General features: G+C 55.8%; 1 protein-coding gene across 7 annotated transcripts in view; it reads right to left on the reverse strand.

Moving 5' to 3' along the window:
• Positions 1-229: 229 nt before the first annotated feature.
• The window catches only part of PPP6R3 (protein phosphatase 6 regulatory subunit 3), a 95,354-nt gene continuing 74,953 nt past the window's right edge, over positions 230-20,630 (reverse strand). For 3 of the 7 annotated variants that reach the window (XM_075545247.1, XM_075545248.1, XM_075545249.1), the window contains 10 exons: positions 16,162-16,248; positions 13,607-13,704; positions 11,821-11,875; positions 11,061-11,191; positions 9,560-9,681; positions 7,692-7,845; positions 6,857-6,963; positions 6,000-6,150; positions 3,749-3,868; positions 230-1,666 (listed from right to left, as the gene is read on the reverse strand). In XM_075545247.1, coding sequence (XP_075401362.1) covers positions 1,615-1,666; positions 3,749-3,868; positions 6,000-6,150; positions 6,857-6,963; positions 7,692-7,845; positions 9,560-9,681; positions 11,061-11,191; positions 11,821-11,875; positions 13,607-13,704; positions 16,162-16,248 — 1,077 coding nt within the window. In that variant the 3' untranslated portion in view covers positions 230-1,614. The remainder of the gene's footprint in view (positions 1,667-3,748; positions 3,869-5,999; positions 6,151-6,856; positions 6,964-7,691; positions 7,846-9,559; positions 9,682-11,060; positions 11,192-11,820; positions 11,876-13,606; positions 13,705-16,161; positions 16,249-20,630) is intronic. The other 4 variants (XM_075545251.1, XM_075545250.1, XM_075545253.1 and 1 more) reach the window with 4 other exon arrangements.

Genomic DNA, 20,630 nt, shown 5'->3' on the forward strand with positions numbered 1-20,630 from the left:
AGCAGACTGGGAGGACTGGGGACGCAGCCACGGTACCCCTGCGAGTCCAGGCCTGCCTGGGGTCACTTGTGGGCAGTCCAAGAGGTCCCAGTTGGGTACTGGGTACACAGTGCCTTCCAAGGGCAGCAGCCGCAGAATTCCCCCACGCCCAACCCAGGGTTGCCCCCGGGCTCCTGGGCCACGGGCTGGCCACTGAGCAGAGAGAGAGGCAGGCAGGCGGGTGGGCGGCGTCGACATGTGACTTTTTATTTCCGCACGCAGTGTGATGCTTAGGCACACTGCTCGGGACGCTGCTCTAAACACATCGTTGGCCATGTTTCAGAATACCCTTTTGGTTTTAAATACTGGTCAGGACAGACCGAGGGCTGTAAAAAGGCGCAGGTCGTTTTTGATCACAGAAACGAGAACTGAGCTGCATCTAAAGGTGCAAGAGGTGAAGTCAGTTAACCCTTTCAGCAGACGTGTGGCAACACACGGTATATTGCTTCAGCCGTTTGAGAAGGTGATTCTTTTTACACTGACATAGAAAATTATAAATTACATTGAATTAGTATCCATAATCATTACATATATGTACACAAACCAGTTCTTTAAAAAACAAAGCCACGCTGGTTTAGAATTGACGAGTGGGAACCTAGCGTGGGACACAGGCTGCCCAGGCTGCAGTGTGCACGAGCGGGGCGGGCCCTGCGCAGGCCTGTCCTGCACATGTGGGCGGCATCCGCATGCCGGGGGCAGGAGGTGGCCGACAGCCATCTGTGTGTCGCCTGCGCAGATGGCTCGGGGACTTCCGAACTCAAGGGTGATGGTCAGCAAGGTAACTTGGTGAATGGGTTAAAGCGGCATATGAACAACCCCAAACAGAACAGAACAGAAAACCAATGAGAACCCAAACCACGAGCCATCCCCACTCCAAAGACTCTAGTGTTTCACCTGCAGGAGAGTCATTTCAAACAAACAAGACTGTAACAGAGCGTACGGCTTCACAAGAATGTCAATTATCAACTAGGCTGTAGCAATAAATACTGAATCTCTACCGATAGACTTAACATTGTTGATCCGTTCAAAACAATACAGAAAACAGTTACCAAAACTGCTTATAAAAAGAACACCAGAGAGTCTGTGTTCCACATCACCTTCGTGGCGTCAGAGCAACCAAAGCAACACGCAGGCCTCTCACACCTGCAGCTCCTTTTGTCAGCCTGGAGGAGAAAGGAACCCAGCATCTTGTACAAGGTGGAAAATGTAGGAAAACTGCCTAGTACTTTGGTCACACTAACAATTGTCAAATAGTTATGTTTCAAATACAATAGATCTGTGTATTCACTTTATAAAACTATTCTTCCAGCCATTTTAACTATAGAATTACGACAATCATCCCATGGCTGGCAGGCCGTATTTCACAGGCCCCCATTATTTAGAACATACAATATAAACATACGGGGGAATCCTTGGCATCGGTCAGTGTGCAGTCTTTGTACACGTCGGGTGCTCTGTACAATGTCTCAGCGTCGAGTGGAGAGGGTGCTGGTCCTGAGCCTGCACGCCGAGTGCAGCGGTGACTGGAAGCCCCGGTGACGGTGGTCTGTGGTCCGCAGCAGCAGCAGTCACGCATCATACTGGGCCATTGACTGTGGGGTCGCCGGGTGCACTTGGCTGGTCAGTCCTGAGGGGCGAGACAGACAGGTGAGACACATGCTACTGCCAGGGGGAGGGGCAGTGGCTCAGGCTCCTGGGTGGTGGGGAGCACACGTTTGATTGTCACTTAGCTAAGCCCAGCCCATGGTTGGCACCAAATGGAACACCCCATCCATGAATTTAACGCCAGAAAACCCAGTGAGTCACACCTGAACTTTCCCTAGCAGCTGGTGGGTACTTGGCCCAGGCTGAGCTGAGGTGGGTGTTCCCCATGGGGGGATGAGACCAGCGGTCAGTCCTAGAACCGACCCCAGTGCTGCCCATTGCAGGGAACGGAGAGAGGTGCACCCACACGGCGAGTGCCAGGTAACAGAGTGGTGCCGGGACAGGGCCCACCCCATCTCTGGAGAGGCCAGAAACCAGAAAGGCTCTGGTGAGGACCTGGAGATGGGGGGTGGGGGTGGGTGGGTGGTGCTTGCCAACACCTTCTGAGCCAGCCTCCAAGACCAGCACACAAGCATAGACACCTCGCACACCATGACCTCTGCTCCCCAGAGTACCCGAGCCTGCCTGCACCACACCTATGGGCTGGTCCTCAGAAAACACCTCAGCCTCGCTCGGGGGTTCTTGGTGCCCCAAGGACAAGGATGCCCTGCTTATCCAGGACTACAGCTGGTCTGCAGTCCTCACTGACAGACGTCAGGAGGGAGCACTGATGGCCAGTCTAAGGGATGGATCCTGCCTGTGATGGGGGACAGGGGGCTGATCTTGAACCTCTCACACTGCCAGTGCCTGAGCCTGATATGACACAACACGAGGGCCTTGCTCACCAAGGCCGCTCACCACACTCTGTGTACCTACTGGGGGCTCCTGGGCTTGCTCACCAACCTTGTGCCCCTTCTTCCAGGGGCCCAGTTCCCTGCCTGCTACATAGCTGCTCCCACACTTCCCGGGGTTTCTCCCACCAGCGCCCCCCGCTCAGTGTGGGTCTGCGAGGCCGTGAGCCAGGAGTGAGCGAGCAGGTCCTCCTGCACCCAGACTCAGGCAGACGTTAAGGAGATGAGACCACTGACTGGGAATGACCAGGACCACCTAAGACTCCCTCAGGCAAGTCCTGGAATTTGTGTGTGGAGGGTTTTCCGATCAGAGTAAACTCTCCGTCCTGCAACAGGCCTGAGAGACAGAGACCAATGGCAGCCAGGTGTGTTTGACTGGTGGAGAGATGGTGCCCTCTGCTGGTCTCCCCCCCGCACACTACCAACAAATTACCTGGAGAAATGGCTGGGAAAGGAGCCCTGGTAGCTGGGGGGTGAACACCAGACAGCGCCCCACCCAGCCAGTGATCCAAACCCACTGCTGCTTCTCCGAATGAGGCTGGCTACTCCTGTGAAGATGTACTGTTTCCACCACCCCCAGTCACCGTGAGCTGGGTGACTCCAGCGGGGGTCTCTATTCTGTATTTGTGGTGTGTGTTGGGGGGTGGGGGGGGGTGTAAGCCTCTCTAACATGGCTTACAAGCCACCTGGTCCTGGGGAACAGAGCCACCATCGGGGAGATGGGACAGAATGCTTCCAGAGAGACTGGAGGCCAAGGACAACCCACGGGGCAGCAGTTCCACAGTGGCCTGCAGGGTCCACACCCTGCCAGGGAACATACAACTCCCAAGCAAGGCTGACCAGGGCCCCTTGGGCCAAGGACGCGCCTCAGTCCCAGCTGCGCTCAGGGGCCTCCTGAAGATGCCCCAGATGAGGGGCTCACCTCCCGCCTCAAGGCCCAGTGCCTGGGCCTCCCTGAGCACTCAGAGGGCCACGGGGCCCCCCAACCATCATTGTGGAAGACTCTCCTCCAGCTGAGGGGGAGGGGCCACATGCGAGAGCTGGGGGCATTGACAGGGTTTCTGGTGACAATGAGGACTGGCTGCCAATCCTGGATGAAGCCCAGTACTGTCTCAACTCAAGAACTCACCCAATAGCAGTGGTCTGAGATCCTGCCTCCTCAGGACAAGGGCTGCTGATGCCCCCCACCCCAAGGCCTGAGAATGGCCTCTGGGCACTGCTAGGTTCCTCGATGCCCCTGGGATGGAGGACCCTGGTATCCATGGGGGCGTTACCTCTGCTCCGGGCTGCTGGGGACCTGGGGGGCCGTGGTCTTGGCCTCCGCCACCTCGGGGCTCTCCTCCAACACGTATTTACAAGCAGCATCCTGAGAGGTAGGCAGTTTCCCGTCCTCACTGCAGGAGAGAGAGCGGCAGAGTCACGGGGGGGCCGGGGCGGGGCAGGACGCGGACGCATGCAGATGGCGTGGCCGTGGAGTCGGCGCCCTCGGGTGGAGCATGCTTGGGGACAAGCACGGGGACACAGAGGTGGGATGCAGGGTGTCAGGAGAGGGACGCGCACCGCACATACCGGTAGGACTTCAACACTCTGAAGCCAAGTGTGCAAAACAGAAAGAGAAATGTACAAGAGTTTCAGAACACTCCCACACTGCCGGTGGGACCCTAGCCCACGCCTGCATACCAGCAGAGCTGCAGGCTCAAGCCAACCTGTTTGAAGGAATGAGTCTTCCGTTAAAGGGGCTGAGCCCGCAGGGAGGGCGGCTCCTTGAGCCAGCCAAGGGGTGACCCTAGCCCATACAGGTATAAGCCGCACCAAAGGGAAAACTGTCTGGGAGCAGGAGCGGCAGCATGCTCATGGTGGACAGGTGAGCGCCAAGGCACTTAGCTTCCCCCTCCTCCCGCTGCACCCTGTGGCTGAGTACTGCATGGTGACCTGACGCGCCTCTCTGCCCACTGGGTTTGCTCACAAAAACCCTTGTTTGTGGACAGCTAGTTGCACGACCTCCCAGAGATTCAGTGAGGTCTGTGACGCTCGGATGAGTCCTAAGCAAGAGTCTTCTCCACTTGGCTCTTCTTCCCTGTTCATGGTCCCTGCCCCACCCTCCAGCCAAAGCAGCTACAGGGTCTGGGAAGTGCACCTGGCTTCTGCAGCTCAGACTCGGTGTGTTTCTGGTCTTGGCGGCAGCACTGGGCTGCTGGGAGGACGGCCAGGGTGCACTGATCACTCCCATGTAGCTGCTTCCAACTCTGAGCCTCCAGCCCACAGTCCCTGGCAGGCTCCTGGCCATCCTTGAGAAGGTGTCCCCTCCAAATGCCCCAGTGTCCACTGGCCACCTTCTGCAGTCTCCGGAGATGGAGAGCGGCAGCTACCGGCACTGTGCCACGCTGCTCAGTCGCTGAGTCTGCAGCCTGTTTTCTGACTCAGGCAACCTCCCTTCCCGTGGTGGTGTGCAGAATTCCTTGAACAAAGGAGTGACCGTGTTCTAATGTTCTATCTTCTCCACCTGGCCTTGCAGGGCCGGACACCCGCCCCCTCCAGGAGGTACTCCCCCGGAGGCCGCCCAGCCAGTTCTCAGCTTTGCACTTAAATTTCCGCACACTGGGTGGAAAAGCTCCTTTCTGCCCTCAGGCAGTGGAGACCATACCAGATGGGCCAGCGCTTCCTCTTCTCCAGGAGCGAGGTGCTGACCAGCCGCCTAGCTGGAGAGCAGCAGGGAGGATGTGAGCTCGGCGAGGAGCCCTAGGGCAGCACTGTGGTGAGGAGCGGGCAAGCTTGGGGCCTCTTGCCTCCAGCCCAGCACTCTGACCCACACAACATCCACCCCGAGACCTGCAGAGGTCCGGACACTGGACAGGCAAGTCTCCCTCTGAGCTCCCTAAGGAGTCTGTAACATGTTACTGCCCATGATTCCAGAGCAGGTTTCCAAGAGCTGGATGAAATTTTTTAGGGGACAGTCTTAAGTTTAAGGACGACTTTGTGCACCTGTGTTTGCACGCATCGGTCAGGTCTTCCCTCGGCAGTCTTGGCTCGCTGTCATTGTGACCACGGCTCCCGTGTCACCTCTCTGGCAGAGAGCCCGGCTGAGGCGGCCCCCCAGCGGGCCCAGCTGAGCTTCTTTCTTTACTGGTCAGCTGTCCCGCTTGGCTCCCACTGTGACCCACCTTCGGACCCACGACTTTTAGCAGTGCGCTTCTGTGGAGGCCTTCAGTCCGCCACTGCCCCAGAGAGGCACGAGAGTGACAGTGGGGGCCCACAGATCCACTTCTCACCGAGGTTTGCCTGGTCCGTCAGGCCGGTCGGTACTGGCATGCACTTCAAGCCACCCGGCTCTTTGATTCCATGCACAAGGGGCTCCCCATACATAGCTCACGGGAAACAGAATGACAGATCCCAGATTGCCCTACAAAGGGTGTGACGCTCCCAGCAGGAGCAAAGGAGAGGACGAGACAAGAGGCGAAGCAGCACCCAGCCTCTCTTGCCCCATGAAGGCTCATCTTTGGTGGAACGGCCGCCAGCCCACGTTACCTTTTGAAGACGGCCGTCTCGGTCTTGGCGTCCACCGTGAGACTGAGTGTCTCCTTCATACCGCCGTTCATCACTGTCTCGGTGATCTTGTCTGTCCTCTCGGCATCCTCCTCCCCATCAGAGCTGGCCTCCATGACCACATTGCCTGGCACTGGAAAGAGCCCGAGGCACAGGTCACGCCCCACTCCCAGGTGGAAACACACACACACACACACACACCCCACCCTAAGGCAGGCTTCAGTCCGTGTCTGAGCCCATAGCTGGGGCGCAGCAGGTGTGTCCCTGCACTCTGACTCCCAGGCTCCCTGCTCTAATGTGGCCCCCCAATTGGGACCCCTTTTTTGACGAGAGACTATGGGACCCTGGATTATGCCCTCAAGTCACTGCCTGGATGCCAGTCCCAAATCGCCCCCTTCCAGAACTGCTAAGGAACACAAGGAAATCACCCAACCCAACACCAACAAGAACAACTGGCCTCCCCCCAGGGCGCTTCATCCGTGCCCACCTTCCCAGTCCTTGTCCCTCCTGGGTCTGTGCACTGTCGGCCTGGGACAGCCGCCTGCTCTGAGGACCAGAAAGAATCCAGAACCCAACAAGCTCCCGTGGAGACCACCGGTCAGTTACTGCTGGGAACCACGTGAAGCAGACTAATGGGGGGTGGGGGGATAGGGCACGACACAACGACACCCAGGAGCTGGGTGATGACTGGGGGAGAGACCAGGAGACAGCATTGCACCTCAGCCCCAGAGCTAGGAGTCAGGGTTGGGTCGACACACTGCCTTGCGGACGGAGCAGACAGTGTGGCCAACAAAGCTTGAGTGGCACCACAGGCTGCTCCAAGCCCCCTGTACTCCTACCTTCTGGCTGCGCCGTCAGGGCTGCTGCACTGGTGGTCAGGGGGTCCAGGGGCTCGGTGCTGGTCTCCATCTCCACGGGTGAGTTGCTCCTCACCGAGTCTTTTGCACTGCGGGGAGGTCGGAGACTGGGTGTAAGCGGTTAGCAGTGGGCCTCCCTGGTCGTCACAAACCTCAGAGATGACTCCCGACTCCCGAGGGGGACAGACAGCTGGGTCACTATCTCAGCAACAAGCCCAGCCAGAGCAGATGACTGCCTCAAATAGACCAGGTGGGCTGGGAGTGACCTCAACAGAGCAGCAGGGACTTCCCAGAGGCCCCCTTGGCCCCCACGCCCAGGCAGCACAGCGCTGCAGTGGAACCAGGCCCTGCGACCACCTTCACAGCAAGTGTGGCTCCTGGCTCTCTCTCCACAGAGCCATCCCCAATGGCTCACAGCAACCCTACGGGGACAGGGTGGAACCATCCCTGTGGGTTTCCCAGACCCGTTCATTCTCTTTCCAGGACATTCCTCAGGTCCAGACTGCTACCTCTGGGTTAGCAGTGCAACTCTAACCATTGCGACACCAGGCCGCCCGACATTGCTCACAAGCACACTCCATCCCAGCTAACGACGCGGGGTGTGTGTGTGTGTGTGTGTGTGTGTGTGTATTTCGACTGCCTTTCTTGTCCAATTCCTCCACTTCCCTCATCCTGAGTTTCTAACAGTCCCACCCCTAGGAGGGATAAAGGTGACCCTTCTCCCCCTCGGGCTGGTCCATCTGCATGGTCCCCGCCTGGTCCTGCATGTCCCACCCCCGGGCCTCCCCGACTCAAGCTCCCTCCAGGGAACACTCACCTCAGCGAAGACGTGAACTCCGAGAAAGAAGCCCAGCCCGTCTCCTTCACCGGCATCGGCTCCTCTGTGCTCCACACGTCAGACCCCACCGAGTCTAAGGGGGCACCGTGGGTGGTCTCCATGGGGACGTCAAAGTTGGCTGACCAGCTGGGAGCTAGAGGGAGGAGAGCAGTCAGGTTGCACGGACGCCAAGCGGTTGTCTAGAGCAGAATACCCACCACACACAGGGTGGCGACAGCCTGTGCTCGTCCAGCTGCTGGGAGGCGGGCAAGCTGGGAGGGCAGCTGAGACTCAGGTGTGGCCCGACTTGGAGCCAGGCAGAAGTCTCCTGCAGTAGCCTGCCCCACGTAACTCCTCCGTGGGTTTCCTGGCTGCAGATTCCACGGCCACTGACAGAGGACCCGAGAGTCGTCCCGAGAGCTTCAGTTGCCTCACTGCTCATTGACGCTGTGAGCACCTGTCTGATGCCGAGGTGTGATCCACACACCGAAGGCCAGTCTCTGGTCTGCCTCAGCAAGCGCTTCAAGTCCTTGCAGCTTGCAGCACGCCAGGTGGCGCCGCTTCTTGTGCGCCCCGTCCAGCTCCTGGGGTCGTCTGCTCAGCATGCAGACTGAATAAGGGCAGTGGAAGGATATGGCCCCAACACACACCTGCCCCTATGTGGTACCATGCAGTGTGCCCTTCCTCTACTTGAACCTGCAGATTTACGTGTCCTGGAGCTTCCATTCTGTACAGTGCTATCCATCATTCATTAGGATCCACACAATTAGTCAATAGCACACAGGTGACCACCTTGCTGGTGAAGATCCACGTGACGTTAGCAACAGTCTCATCCTCCTCAGAACCCAGCCTTCCTGGCAGCTCCCTACGGATTGTCCGTGCAGCGAAACTGACAACATTGTTATCATCAGCAAAGCAAACCCACTGCCTCTGTGAGGCCACGAGCGGTCTCTTGGGAGCCTGCAGGACAGGGGGCTGCGCCCGTCTGAGAAGCAAATGGCCTCTTACGTCCCCCTCGGAGCACCGGGTGGTCACAATGCCAACGTGCCAGCTCACAGCCCAGCACTCCAGCCACTGTGCCACCAGGGTTTCATTTGGACAGAGGGCCGTGGCACAGCATTTTGCTGGGGTGGGGAGCGGGGCGAGGGCTCTAGAAGTGCACTCTTGTCCTATCTTTAAACAAAAGGTGCATTGTATGCTAAGGACAGCTGGGCACTCAGCACAGGCCACAGGAAGCTGGCTGGTCGGGACAAGCCTGGCACTTCCTGGAGGACAAGAAGCACAGCAGTCCTTGGGGAGGGCTCTTTCCTTTGTCTGTAGACCTACACAGCTCACAGCTCTGGTTGCACGCTGCGGGAACCCATGAGCATCTTCCTGGTACACGCTTGACAGGACTGGCTTTCCATTCATGAGTCTTGTGTCGTCTTTCCACACCAGCAGTCTCTCCCAGCACTGAAGCCAGTGCACTGCGCCCCCGCACGCTCACCCAGCATGTCCAGGAGGAGCAGCCCCGCTTGGGCGGCCTCACCCTGCTGGGTGGAGGAGCCCTCTTGCAGCCAGGGTGTGTCGGCCCATCCTGATGGGAGGCCATAGCTCTGTTTTGTTGCCCTCTAGTTAATTCAAGCAAAACGCCCTTCTCCCGGGATGGACCCCTCCAGGTGAACACACTACGAGGAGAAGCCTCGCCTCCCTCCTCTCTCCGGACGTCTTGCAATCATCAGGTCTGGCAGTCCAGCATCCTTCAGTCGTTCTTGATCACGGTTCAGCGTTCCCAGGCCAGAACCCAAGCCACAGCGTGTTTCAGCCCCTCTCCCTTCACGTCTCCTAGCGCCCGCGCCCAGCCCACAGCGCACCAGGAAGACCCTTACGTTCATTCAAGTCCACTTCCATCTTGTCCTCTGCGCCGGCGCTACTGGGCTCAAACAGGTCTTGCTTGGCTCCGTCCTCCTCTTCCGAATCGGTACTCTCCTCGCTGTCCGTGCTCCCCGAGCTACGAGAAGAGGGGCAGGGGGACACGTTACATGGTGCTCCCTGGCCGGCAAAAGCCGGACACCAGAACACGGCCCCTCCCCTGGCTCCCAGCTCAGCCCCACTCCTCTGCCAGCCCATCTGACTTAGGGCACCTGACCCTTAACCTTGTACAATCCAGCACGTCTCCCAAGCCCTCCTGCAGATAGCCGGTCAAGAGCCCCCCTTCCCTTCTAACCCGCCATGACACTGACAAGTCGTGAGAGCAGGCCCAGCGTCTGAGAAACACCCTTCCGCCACTGGGTTGACTTCTCCCTGCCTTGCAGCCAATTCAGACAAGCGGCGGCCCCACGAGGTAGTGCAGGGCTGCGCCCGGGCTTTCCAGGGCGATGGCCTGCAGACATGCCATTTCTTCCCAGGCGGCGGGGGCTGTTTGCATAGCCCAACTCAGCTCGCCAACCCCTTACTTCTATGCTAACTCAGGAGGCGTCCCCTGTTTATAGACACCCATAATCCCTGTCTCTCTCCTGCGATGTGTTTTAATGCCAGGGATAAATGGGGGGCTTGTGGGGCGACTGAACATCCAGGCCACACTGTATCCTCCCTAAGGAGAAGCCTGGTCATGGTGTTCCACTGATGAATTGGATAGCTAGCCTCCTGAAATGTACTTCCTGTCTATGGTCCCCAGAGCAGCTGGCTGCTCCCACAATCTGTTGGCCAGGTTTGGTATTGGGTGATGCTGATGCCCCCCCCCACCCCCTCTCTGGAGGAGACACAAAACAGCCTCTTTTCTGGAAGCTGCTGTGTACAATCAGTGGAATTTTTTCCCTGTGATGTTTGGCAGATTCATCTATGAATCTGTGTGTGTGTGAGAGAGAGAGAGAGAGAGACAGAGACAGACAGACACACGTCTATGTGGGCCATGGGCGATGAAGAAGTCTTGCAAATGCTCTATCACGTGACCCCCCTTTGTTCCTATCACCAAGGCCAGTTTCTAGCTGCTGTTCTTTCCTATTTGTTTCCAACTTTTGCCCTCCAATCATCAATGATTATCAATGCATCTAGACTTGCCTACTCCATCAATTCAGACAGAAAAGCTTGTTAAATCCCGTTCCTTCATTATTGGCTTTCAGGGTTGACGTGCAAATTTGCATAGCTGCATTAACTCTACCTTCCCTGTATGCATATAGATGTTATCCCATCACAGACGGCACCGTCTTTCAAGGACCATCTATGTTGTCAAATTCACAAGATGGCTTCACAATGTCCGTGAAAAAAAAAAAATGGAATGAAAAGAGAATGGAATTTTTCCACCAACTTTTTGAGTCCCCCGGCAGACACCCGCTCCTGGGTGCCATGCCGCAGACATCACCACCATCACCAGCAGCAGCACCCCCTCACCTGGACCGTCTCTGGGACTCCGGTGCGAACGCAATGTGCTTTTCCTCCCAGATGTCCTCCTCGTCGGAGCCCCCGTCATCAAACTGCTGTATCCGCTCCTTACAGCAGGCTTCAAACAGGGCGATATTGCCCTGTGCCGTCAGGAGAGAGACAGAGACACACGTCACATCTCCTGCCTCTTCTCCCCAGAGGGACCTATAAACTCGATTTGGATTCCATCGGGAGATGGCTGGACTTAAAAAGTTACCAAGTGTTTGTTCTGTACTATCGCTCCTCTGTGCCCACTGCTCTATTTCCTTTACGAGACAGAGTGTGCCACTGACACCTGTGCACAGCGTTGGAGAACAGTCTCTCCAGAAGCGGGACAGCACGGCCCGTGTCCTCCTGCTGTCTTCCTCTGCCCAGTAAGAGCACTGTGTTACTGTGGACTCCCCCCGCCCCTGCCCGAGGGGTCCTGCTGCCACCCGAGCAACCCCACAGTGGTCTCTCATGCTGACCCCACATCCACGCAGGCCGTCTGCAATGCTGGCCCCACACACAGCTGAGGGGGACTGGAGTCTTCTCCTCTTTGAAGGAACGTCTGCACACAGTGCAATCGCTGTGATCCTGGTGGGCCAGGGCCCAAGCACGGTTTACACTGGCTGCCGCTCACATGGTCACAGGGGCCCGGCCAGCAGGTGAGCAGTGGACAGACCAGAGAGACCTCCCTGGAGAGGCCGCTTGCCCTTCTCCAGGGGGCTAGGGCTGTCCTCATACTTACACTTTCATTTGTGTTCAGAGTGAAGTTGATGTCTGACACCCGATCAAAAGACACACTGTGAAGAGAGGGCAAGGCAGGGGTGTTGTTAGCACCAGCACACAGGGCAGCTCCCCCCACAGAGCAGTTCACGGTCACATGCAGGCGCAACCATCAAGGGCAGGAGGCGTGCTCCTGGGTCAGACTGGGAAGGGATCTGGCCACCTTTGAGACAAGATAAAGAGTCTCACATCCACAGGAGACACAGGGGAACTATGCTGAACTTTGTTCAAATGTGGCAGGAAGCTCTGGGGCAATTAACACAACGTTTTCAAGTCGACGCTGGCCCACTACCGCACTGAGACAGAGTCACTCTGAGAGTCCAAGCAGGCCGAGGAGGGAAAGCCCAGCCCTGCCCATGCAGGGCACCCCCGGGAGGGGGAGGGGCACTGTAGTGATGAGCCTACTGCAGAACCTGGCTGGAGTAGGAACCACTAGTCCTGTTACCACCTGCATCCGATGTCACACAGCTGCCACCACGGACTGGGGCTCAGCCTGCCACGGAGCATCTACTGCCAGCAAGAGCGCCTGCGCAGAAGCAGGGAGGCTGCTGGGAACATGCCCGGCCAAGAGTCAGTCCAGCTGTGTGTACACTGCTGAGATTTTCTCACGGAGCTTCAGAAAGGAAGGGCTGCTTTCAGGGGCCCTATTCCTTGTGGTCAGGAGCTGGAACCTGCCTTCCGCTCACCAATGCGGCGGCTTGCTGGCCGCCAGGGCTGGTGGTGCACCAAAGCCAACTCTGTCTTGGAGAGAAGCTGCTACTGGTGTGTGACAAAGCAGTGCTGGTGGCCTAGTAATTATGAAGAGGTACCCCCCCCCCCAAAAAAAAAACGAAATTTTTTTTTCAAAGCTATGTATTTAAATTTACTACTAAGTCCAAAACACGAGCGACGTTTTGTCTGTTCGGGAAGTTGACAACTGTCCAGAACAACGTTTGTCAACAACTGAATTTCACCTTTTGTTAAACGAGAAAACCACTCGTACTTGAGTTTCCCTATAGCACTGTCCTTGTAAGCTGTTCTCAACGTCACGAGTTTCTGCAGCATTTTTCCAGGGCAGGAAACAAAGTTTCACAGCTGCACGCTGCTCTCTTAATTGGACATCACAAAAAATGAGGTTGGAGCCAAACTTCTCTTACAAAAAAAAAGAAAAAAAATGTCACTATGATCAAAGGGAACCTTCCCAGGAGATGCCACTGGGTGCAGTAACTCAGAGCGAGTGGCTGGATGCTCACCTAGCGGGGAAAACGCATTCCACGAGAGCTCTGTCCAAAGGAGCTTTGGGCCACTTTTGGAGGAAGGGGTGTGTGTCTGTGTGTGAGTGTGTTTAGGAGTACACCCCCCTTTACATACTTGGTTGCTGATAGGCTGCTCCCGGAGAGCCCAGTGATCTCAGAAACCCAATGGGGTTTGGTCCTACAGGGGTCCCATAAGGCTGGCTTGACCCAGGGCAGAAGGCCTGGTTTGGGTTGGAGTGCTACAGAGATCCAGCTGAAGCTCAGACCTCGCTCATCACCATGGTGACCTGGGGCCCGGGCCCAGAGATGCCTTGCCTAACAAAGTCAGCCACTGAAGGAAGGAAGTCCAGTGCCCAAGTGGGGCGGCCTTCCCTGCAGAGGGTCCTCGGTGCTTCTGGGCTGGGCCCCATGAGGACAGAGGCAAACCCCAGCCTCTCCCTCCAACCCACCCAGGAAAGCTGAACCCGCAGACTCAAGGTGTCTCTGGAAAGGGACACAGAAACAGGTACTCACTTGCCAATGTCATCCTGATCCGCGAACTTCTCATCGTTGAAGCCGAACTGGTCAATAAAATTGGACGTCATTTGTTGCATCTGATAATCAGAAAAGGCCTGGCAACCCCAGGACCAGTGACAGTGACATAATGATTCTAATGACATTCTACATACTACTTGCCCATTTCTGTCCTAGAAATCATTTTACTTAGGTAGCCATAATGTTCAAAGAGTTGGGGTGTTTTTCTAAAAAGAAAAAAGTAACTTGAGATATCATTTGCCCCCCCCCAAAAAAAGCAGGGGAGTTTTAAAATGTGACCCCTCAGGTGTGCTGTGCATGACACCATAAGTGTAGGTGACACACTACGAGGGTCAATGAGATGTGACAATCTGAAATTACCTATCCCCTCCAGGCACCACCAACCTTACCCTTACAGCTAACCAGGGGGCCCGCCCCACCCCACTCCCCACCCCCCACCGTCAGCCCAGGACAGTGACCGATGCAGTCCCAGTCCTGCACACAGGGCACCAGGTAAAAATCGGACGTGGTCTTGGAGGGCAGGTGGGCAGACTGTAGCCCGGGGCCACTTTCTGAGCCCTCTGTGAGGAGAGGTGGGAGGGAAGAGGTCACTCTGGAGTCCAGGCCCCGTGCACTCTTGTCTGGGAGGCCGAAAGAGAGGCAAGAAGCTGCTGAGCGCTCAACAGAAGCACCACCACCAGGCCCAGCAAGCAAGCTCCCACATCACCCGGGGCGAAGGGAGTGCAGACCAGCCACAGTTGTGCACCAACTCTGTCCCGAGAATGAGTGGAGACCTCCCGGCAAGCCATGGGGGTCCCAGTATGTTCCTAAGGCCACTGCTACACTGAGCTAGGCGGACCCTCTGGACCTGATCCTGCACCCGGCCCCAGGCTTCACTGTGGGGCACAGCCTAGACACTACTACTGCTAACACAGGGCTGCTTGCTGCAGTGGAAGGGAATTATGGCATGGATAATCTACATTACAGATAATTATCAAATAAATATTATATTTGGCTTTGGAAGGCATCTTTTCCCTGTGTTGCAAAAAATAAAAATGCACTTTGTAGACTAAATCCTGGCTGTTCTCCAATCCAAGATAGTAGAACTCACCTCCCATCCACACTGCTCTGTGCCCTCAGAGAGGGTGAATATGTCTGGGCTCACGGGACAAGTTTAGGGAGGTGTGGACATGTCACAGAAAAAGACCGGGGCTTCATGAGAAACGGTCAGCTGCTGTGGCCTGTGGTCGGAAGGGCCTCTGAAGTCAGTCTGATCCAGAGGACAGACACTATGAAATAAGGGCAGCAGCTAGAAGCATACTGGTGGCCCTGGCTAGAGAGCAGTAGGGCTGCTTGTGACCGGATGCTTGGGCAGTCAGTCGTCTTCTCAAAGCCACTTGGTGGCAGGCAGCATAAGCCTGGGCCTGGGGCAGGAGAGTAGACTCGTCACTGAGAAGCCCCCTGGGACAATGCCCTAGAGCTCGGGCCACAGGGATTTACAAGCTGGAAGGCGGTCCCGAGGTGCAGGGCGTCACCGCGGTGGCTGCTCTCTGACCCTGCTGCAGGGACATGGCTTCCAAAGGGCAGCTGCCTCAAAAATGCATCTCCAGAGAAAGAACCCAGCGAGGTGCCAGCATGACTCAGAGCCATCTGCGAACGTGACGTCTCAGCGCCCACACCAAGAACCTGCTCAGGCCAACCTCCACCAGACAGGGACAGTGCAGTCACCAGGCTTTGTCCTGGCCCTGGGATGAGATTAGGCTTAGAGGCGGGGGGACACAAACAGCAGCTGGGGCCCAACAGGGAGGAGAGGTGTCTGTTCGCCCTGGCCACACCAGTGGACGCCGGGCCTACATGCCCAGAGTGGACAGGCCCAGCAGACACAGATGCAAACTCTCAATAGGGGCTCCTGAACCTGACGGCCAGGAGAGAGTGCCACATCATGTGATTCAGTCTCAACTTTCCCCAGCCAAGAGAGGGAGGTGAATTTGGGGGCAAGAGGCTGAGCAGAAAGGTGTGCGGGGGAGTGGGGGGGTCAGTGAACATCAAAGAACAGGATTCTAACATCATGCTAACAGGGACTGGGGGGAGGGGGTTACCTTTTACCGTAACGTGCACTTAGAGCAGTGGTTCTCAAACTTCCTAATGCCTCCACCCCTTCTCCATACAGTTTATCATGTTGTGGTAACCCCCTACCCCTGCAAAACCATAACATTACTTATGTTGCTACTTAATCACTGTCATTTTGCTACTGTTATAAATCGGGCGACCCCTATGAAAAGGTCGTTCAACCCCCAAAGGGGTTGTGACCCACAGGGTGAGAACCGCTGACTTGGACCCTCTAGTACACCCATCAGGTCACAGCTCAGCTGGTTTAAAGCCTGCCCTCCACACTAGGTCCATTCAAACCTCCTGCGAAGTGAGCTGCCTTATGGCCTCACAGGCCTGTGGCTCCCGAGAGCAGTCCCGGGTGCGGCGTAAGGCAAGGTGGACATCGGTAACTAGACCAAGCATTTGAAATACAAACAAAAAGCAAAGCTTTAGGCGTGACTCACTTGCTGTAAAGAAGAGTCCTGTGAGAAACCCGTTTCTTTAAAGTCAATTTCATCATCACTGGATGAATGAATGTGGCAGGCTGTGACCTACGTGCATAAAGACGTAAAGACTGTGACCGAGAGGTTGTGGACATGGGAATCCGCATTTTATGGAAAACAACAACAACAATGCACAGTTTTCTTCTCACTGTATGCAACAGAAAACAAAACACAATCAGTCATATGAAGGTGCACAACCCACCCAACACTCCCGGCTCATGTCCTGGCACTCGACTGCAGTTGGCTCAGCTGTCCCATAGTGCTCACTGGGGTGGGAGGGTAAAGGTCTGGGGATTCCCGTGTGAGTTCAGACTCTTCTCTCAAGTGTGGGGGTGGGGGTGGGGCATAGGTACTCAGAGGAAATGCTCCCCCATTGCACCTGTGCCAGGTCTGGGCTTTCTGATCACGACACAGGGAGCTTGGCACCTAGAGGCAACTCCCCAGCTTACCAGCAAGGTCCTGCTAAACCTGCACCTCTACTGCCCACACAAAAGGGAGGCTTTGTCAGGATGCAGCCCTGGGCCCTCCAGGCACTGACACGAGCATGGACGTCCCTGCTGGCTGATCATGATAGAGACACACATTGGCCAGGGGTGGGTGGGGTGGGGGAGGTGTTCCAATAGAAACAAGCACTTCCGGGTAAATTAATACAGAGCCAATCATAGTAATTACTACACAGCAACTCCGTGGAATTCCTGGAACCAGCTCGCAGCTTCTGATGGTTACTTGCTGTGATTTCCCAGCACGATGCTGGCCGAAAGCAGTGTTACCCAAGCTAGCACCTGGCCCTGCCTGCCTAGTGAGGGGATTCTAGCTCTGGCTCAAAGTCAAATTCAAATACAGTGGCACCTGGCCCAGAGTCATCTTGATCTCCTCTCTCTCCTCTCCCCTGGCCTTAGAGAGCTCTGAGCATCTTGAACACAGAGTTCAAATAGAGTTGATTTCCTGTAAATCCATGCTCCCTGCCCCCCAGCCCCTCCTTTTCTAATCAAGCAAGTGTGTTCAACTGCTAACTCCAGACCATAAGCGGGCAAACACCAGCTGGCATCAGGAGCGGTTTGAGGGGAGTCCTTGGGAATACCCTTTGGTCTCAGCTGCCTGCAGGTGACCAGACTGGTGGTTTTAGGAAGCTACTGACCAGCTGGCAGAAAGACACTGCACACCCATCACCACGAGTAGACCCAGAAGAGAACTCAAAGAACATATCAGGAGGTTGGCTGAGTTAAATGGGAGCACCCTCACTTGCTTGCTACTCCTGACCCCATCCAGAGAGCCAAGCTCCAATCAGTAAGGGAATGACCCTGCAGAGTAGCTGCAGTGTGCCAGACACCTCAGCCCCGCACAGGCTCCACTTAAACTCCATCATCAGAACAAGTCTCAGCGGTATGGAGAAAGCATTTCCCCAAGGAAAGACTACTATGTCCAATCTACTTCTGTAACCAGCCCCAGCCCCTACCCACCATACCCCCTCTCTCCCTCGGATTAACGCCACCTAGGTTTCCAGCTGTGCCGTCAGAACACTGTACACAGTTAAAAGCAGGTCTTCTGTGATGGTCTGGTTGTGTGCCGACTTCACTGGGTCAGAATCCCCAGTGGTGAACAACTGGGACAGGAGCATTAGGGAGGTGTGTGCAGCACCTTACTCGTATCACAGGGAAGCAGCAATTGAAGCAAAATGTCCCCGGGCTGTTCTCCTCTTACTTAAGCAGACTATGGATGTGAGTCAGTGGTCTGCCATATTGCTTGCTGACCCTGGGAGCTATCAGCAGCCTGCCCATTGCCTGCCAACCTTGGGTCCATTCACCTCTGCCTCCACCAGTCTGGTTTTCCTACTTCTGGGTTCATCTTCCCTTGTAGCTACATGGGTTAGAGAAAGTTTCCAGCTTAACATCTGGTCCCCAGACTTGAACAAAACGGGATCTACTCACTGCTACATCTGTGTGAGCCCCTTTCCTGACCTGGGCTTCCTTCTAGACACACCCACAGGAAGACAGTGCTGACTTTGCCTCCTCACAGTCCAGCCCCACAATTCACAACAAGCGACTGGAGCTAAACAACGAGTGCTCACAAGCCCTGTTCCTTCACTGCCTCACATGCTTGACCACAGGTGCCCTGGACAGCACTAGGAATGACCCCCTATTTCAGGGTCTGAATGAGTCTCCCACAGAGACCTTCCTGGACTCTCTGACCCTAAGCATTGTCTACCCCCAAATAACAGTGGCTTCTTCCTTTCCTGCTATCATGTAATGCACCAAAGGGGGTAGGGCTGTGCATGGGAAAACAAGATGACAGAGAGAGCATTTACAAACCTCTGGAAGCTCCTTTATGTGGAGTGCATATGGACACACACACACACACACACACACACACACACACACACACACACACCCCACCCCCGCCTTCCTCTCCTGTCGATGGAAGCCCCATGGAGGCAGAATGTTTGTCGATCTAGTTTAGGTCTACATTCAAAGTGTTGGGCACATAGCAGGCTTGCAGATATTTTCTAAAGCAACACCACTCTCATTTTTCCCGTTGGTAAAACAATGGAATGGAATTTGGAAACAGCTATAGGTATGACCTTCCTTCTTACAAAACTGTTGATTTTATGAACAATTTCATAGTTCATGAGCCAGGTAAGTTCCTAAGCGCCTTATCCTCTAGCAGGTGAAGCCTCCTAGTGAGCTGTAGATACGGATCCTTCCTCCTAGGTCTGGGAGTGACCTGCATGCCCACCTGGGAGAGCAGCAGCTGTACTTGACATTTCCCCCTGGACACCGAGAAAGAAGGCATCAGACTCCATTCCCTAAGCATGGCTTCCACTAGCCACCAACCCCCTCACTCAAATGTAGTCAGCACAAAGCACATTTTCTTCATGATAAACTCCCAAGTATGGGCAGCCTGTGAACCCACTGTGCACAGCCTTGGGTCTCGTGGGCTCGGAGGTACTGGACGCACACAGCTCAGCCCACAACTGGATAGGTTCCCCTCAGAGGGCCACCTAAGAGGCAAGAGCACACAGACCGACCCCAGCTCTACAGGTATTTGAGCTGGTTTCCACTGATGCATGCCTGCCTACTGAAGAGGGACAGGGTCTCCCAGAAGGAGGGGTATGCTTCTCTTCCTGGTCTCCAAACCAAGCGGGCGATGCCAAGAGATGTGGTTTGGTCTCTTAGTTGCAGGGGATGGATGCAGAGGCCTCCTTAGAAATGTGGGTAATCCCTGAATGACTGCCCAGCAGAAGAGCCTGCGGGATCAGGGAGGGCCACTGCTTTGAGGAGACAAGCCCCGCTCTGCCTGACTGACAGCAGACCTTTCCAGGTCCATCCACCAAACCTCCCTGCTCCCCTCCCCTTCCTGGAGACTGCTGCAGAGCTCTGGAATGGTGGTGGACAACACACCAGTGCCAGGCTCAGGAGGGATCGAGCCCCTCCTCATGCTGTCAGGCCACCTTACAGAGGCACACAGAAGACTGGCTCATGGCTACAGGGTGGACACCCCCCAGTGCTCCTACAGACTCCCTTTTACATGAGAAACCTGGAAAAAATGCACCCAAAGGACTCTCCGCTGCCTGCATTCCAAGGACTCCTTAAGGGCTCGTGACAGAAAGGGCTTGCCTTTACACGGAGAGAGAGGTGCTGAGCACTCGGAATGCTCAGGCTCTTGGCTACAAAGCCCAGCTTTCCCGTGAGGCCGTCCATAAGACACACATGAGCAGAACTGCCCCTTACAGTTACCACTTAGCTACTGATCCTTCCAGTTGAACCACCTTCCTGAGAGCCCACTGCCCTATCCATCGGTCAGGTGGCTGAAGAAGCTGCTGGGTGGGGGACGCAGGCCTTCAGGGACTGACCAGCAAGGCCCAGTGGACCTTCCCACTTCCCTGTGGACAAGTGAGACTGCAGGCTCCAAGGGGATGCCCTGACAAGCGCACCTCGATGTGGAGCAGAGCAGGGCACGGGGGCCTAGGCTGAGGAAAGAAGGCACCTCGCCTCATCTCTAAAGACACAATCCACACAATGGACTGTGAGAAAACAAACAGAACTACATTCCAAAGTCCAATGTAATGCAAAAGCAATTATCAATGCCATTATTCCCTGTCGGAAAGCACCCACAAGATCACTGTATGGGGTTTGTGCCCCACTAGGCATCCTCTATGCAGAGGGCAGGCTATGCTTGGTGACGGTTGGTACAGCAAAGGACACCGAGGGTCCCAGAGGCTGGTGTCTAGGTGGAGGGGTGATGAAGGAGTGGGGCACTGTGCTAAGTGGCCCTTACTCAGCCCACTGTGGGGAAGAACTGCAGGCTCCGTGAACCTACTGCCACCCCAGTCCCTTAATGAGGAGCTGACCAGACACACCGGCCTCTCCTAGCAGTCCTTGAGCCACAGTGTCAGGGAAGAATAGAAGAGTGCTCACATCTAACTGAGCACA

The sequence above is a fragment of the Tenrec ecaudatus genome, chromosome 4 (genome assembly GCF_050624435.1).
Source record: "Tenrec ecaudatus isolate mTenEca1 chromosome 4, mTenEca1.hap1, whole genome shotgun sequence".
NCBI lineage: Eukaryota > Metazoa > Chordata > Mammalia > Afrosoricida > Tenrecidae > Tenrec > Tenrec ecaudatus.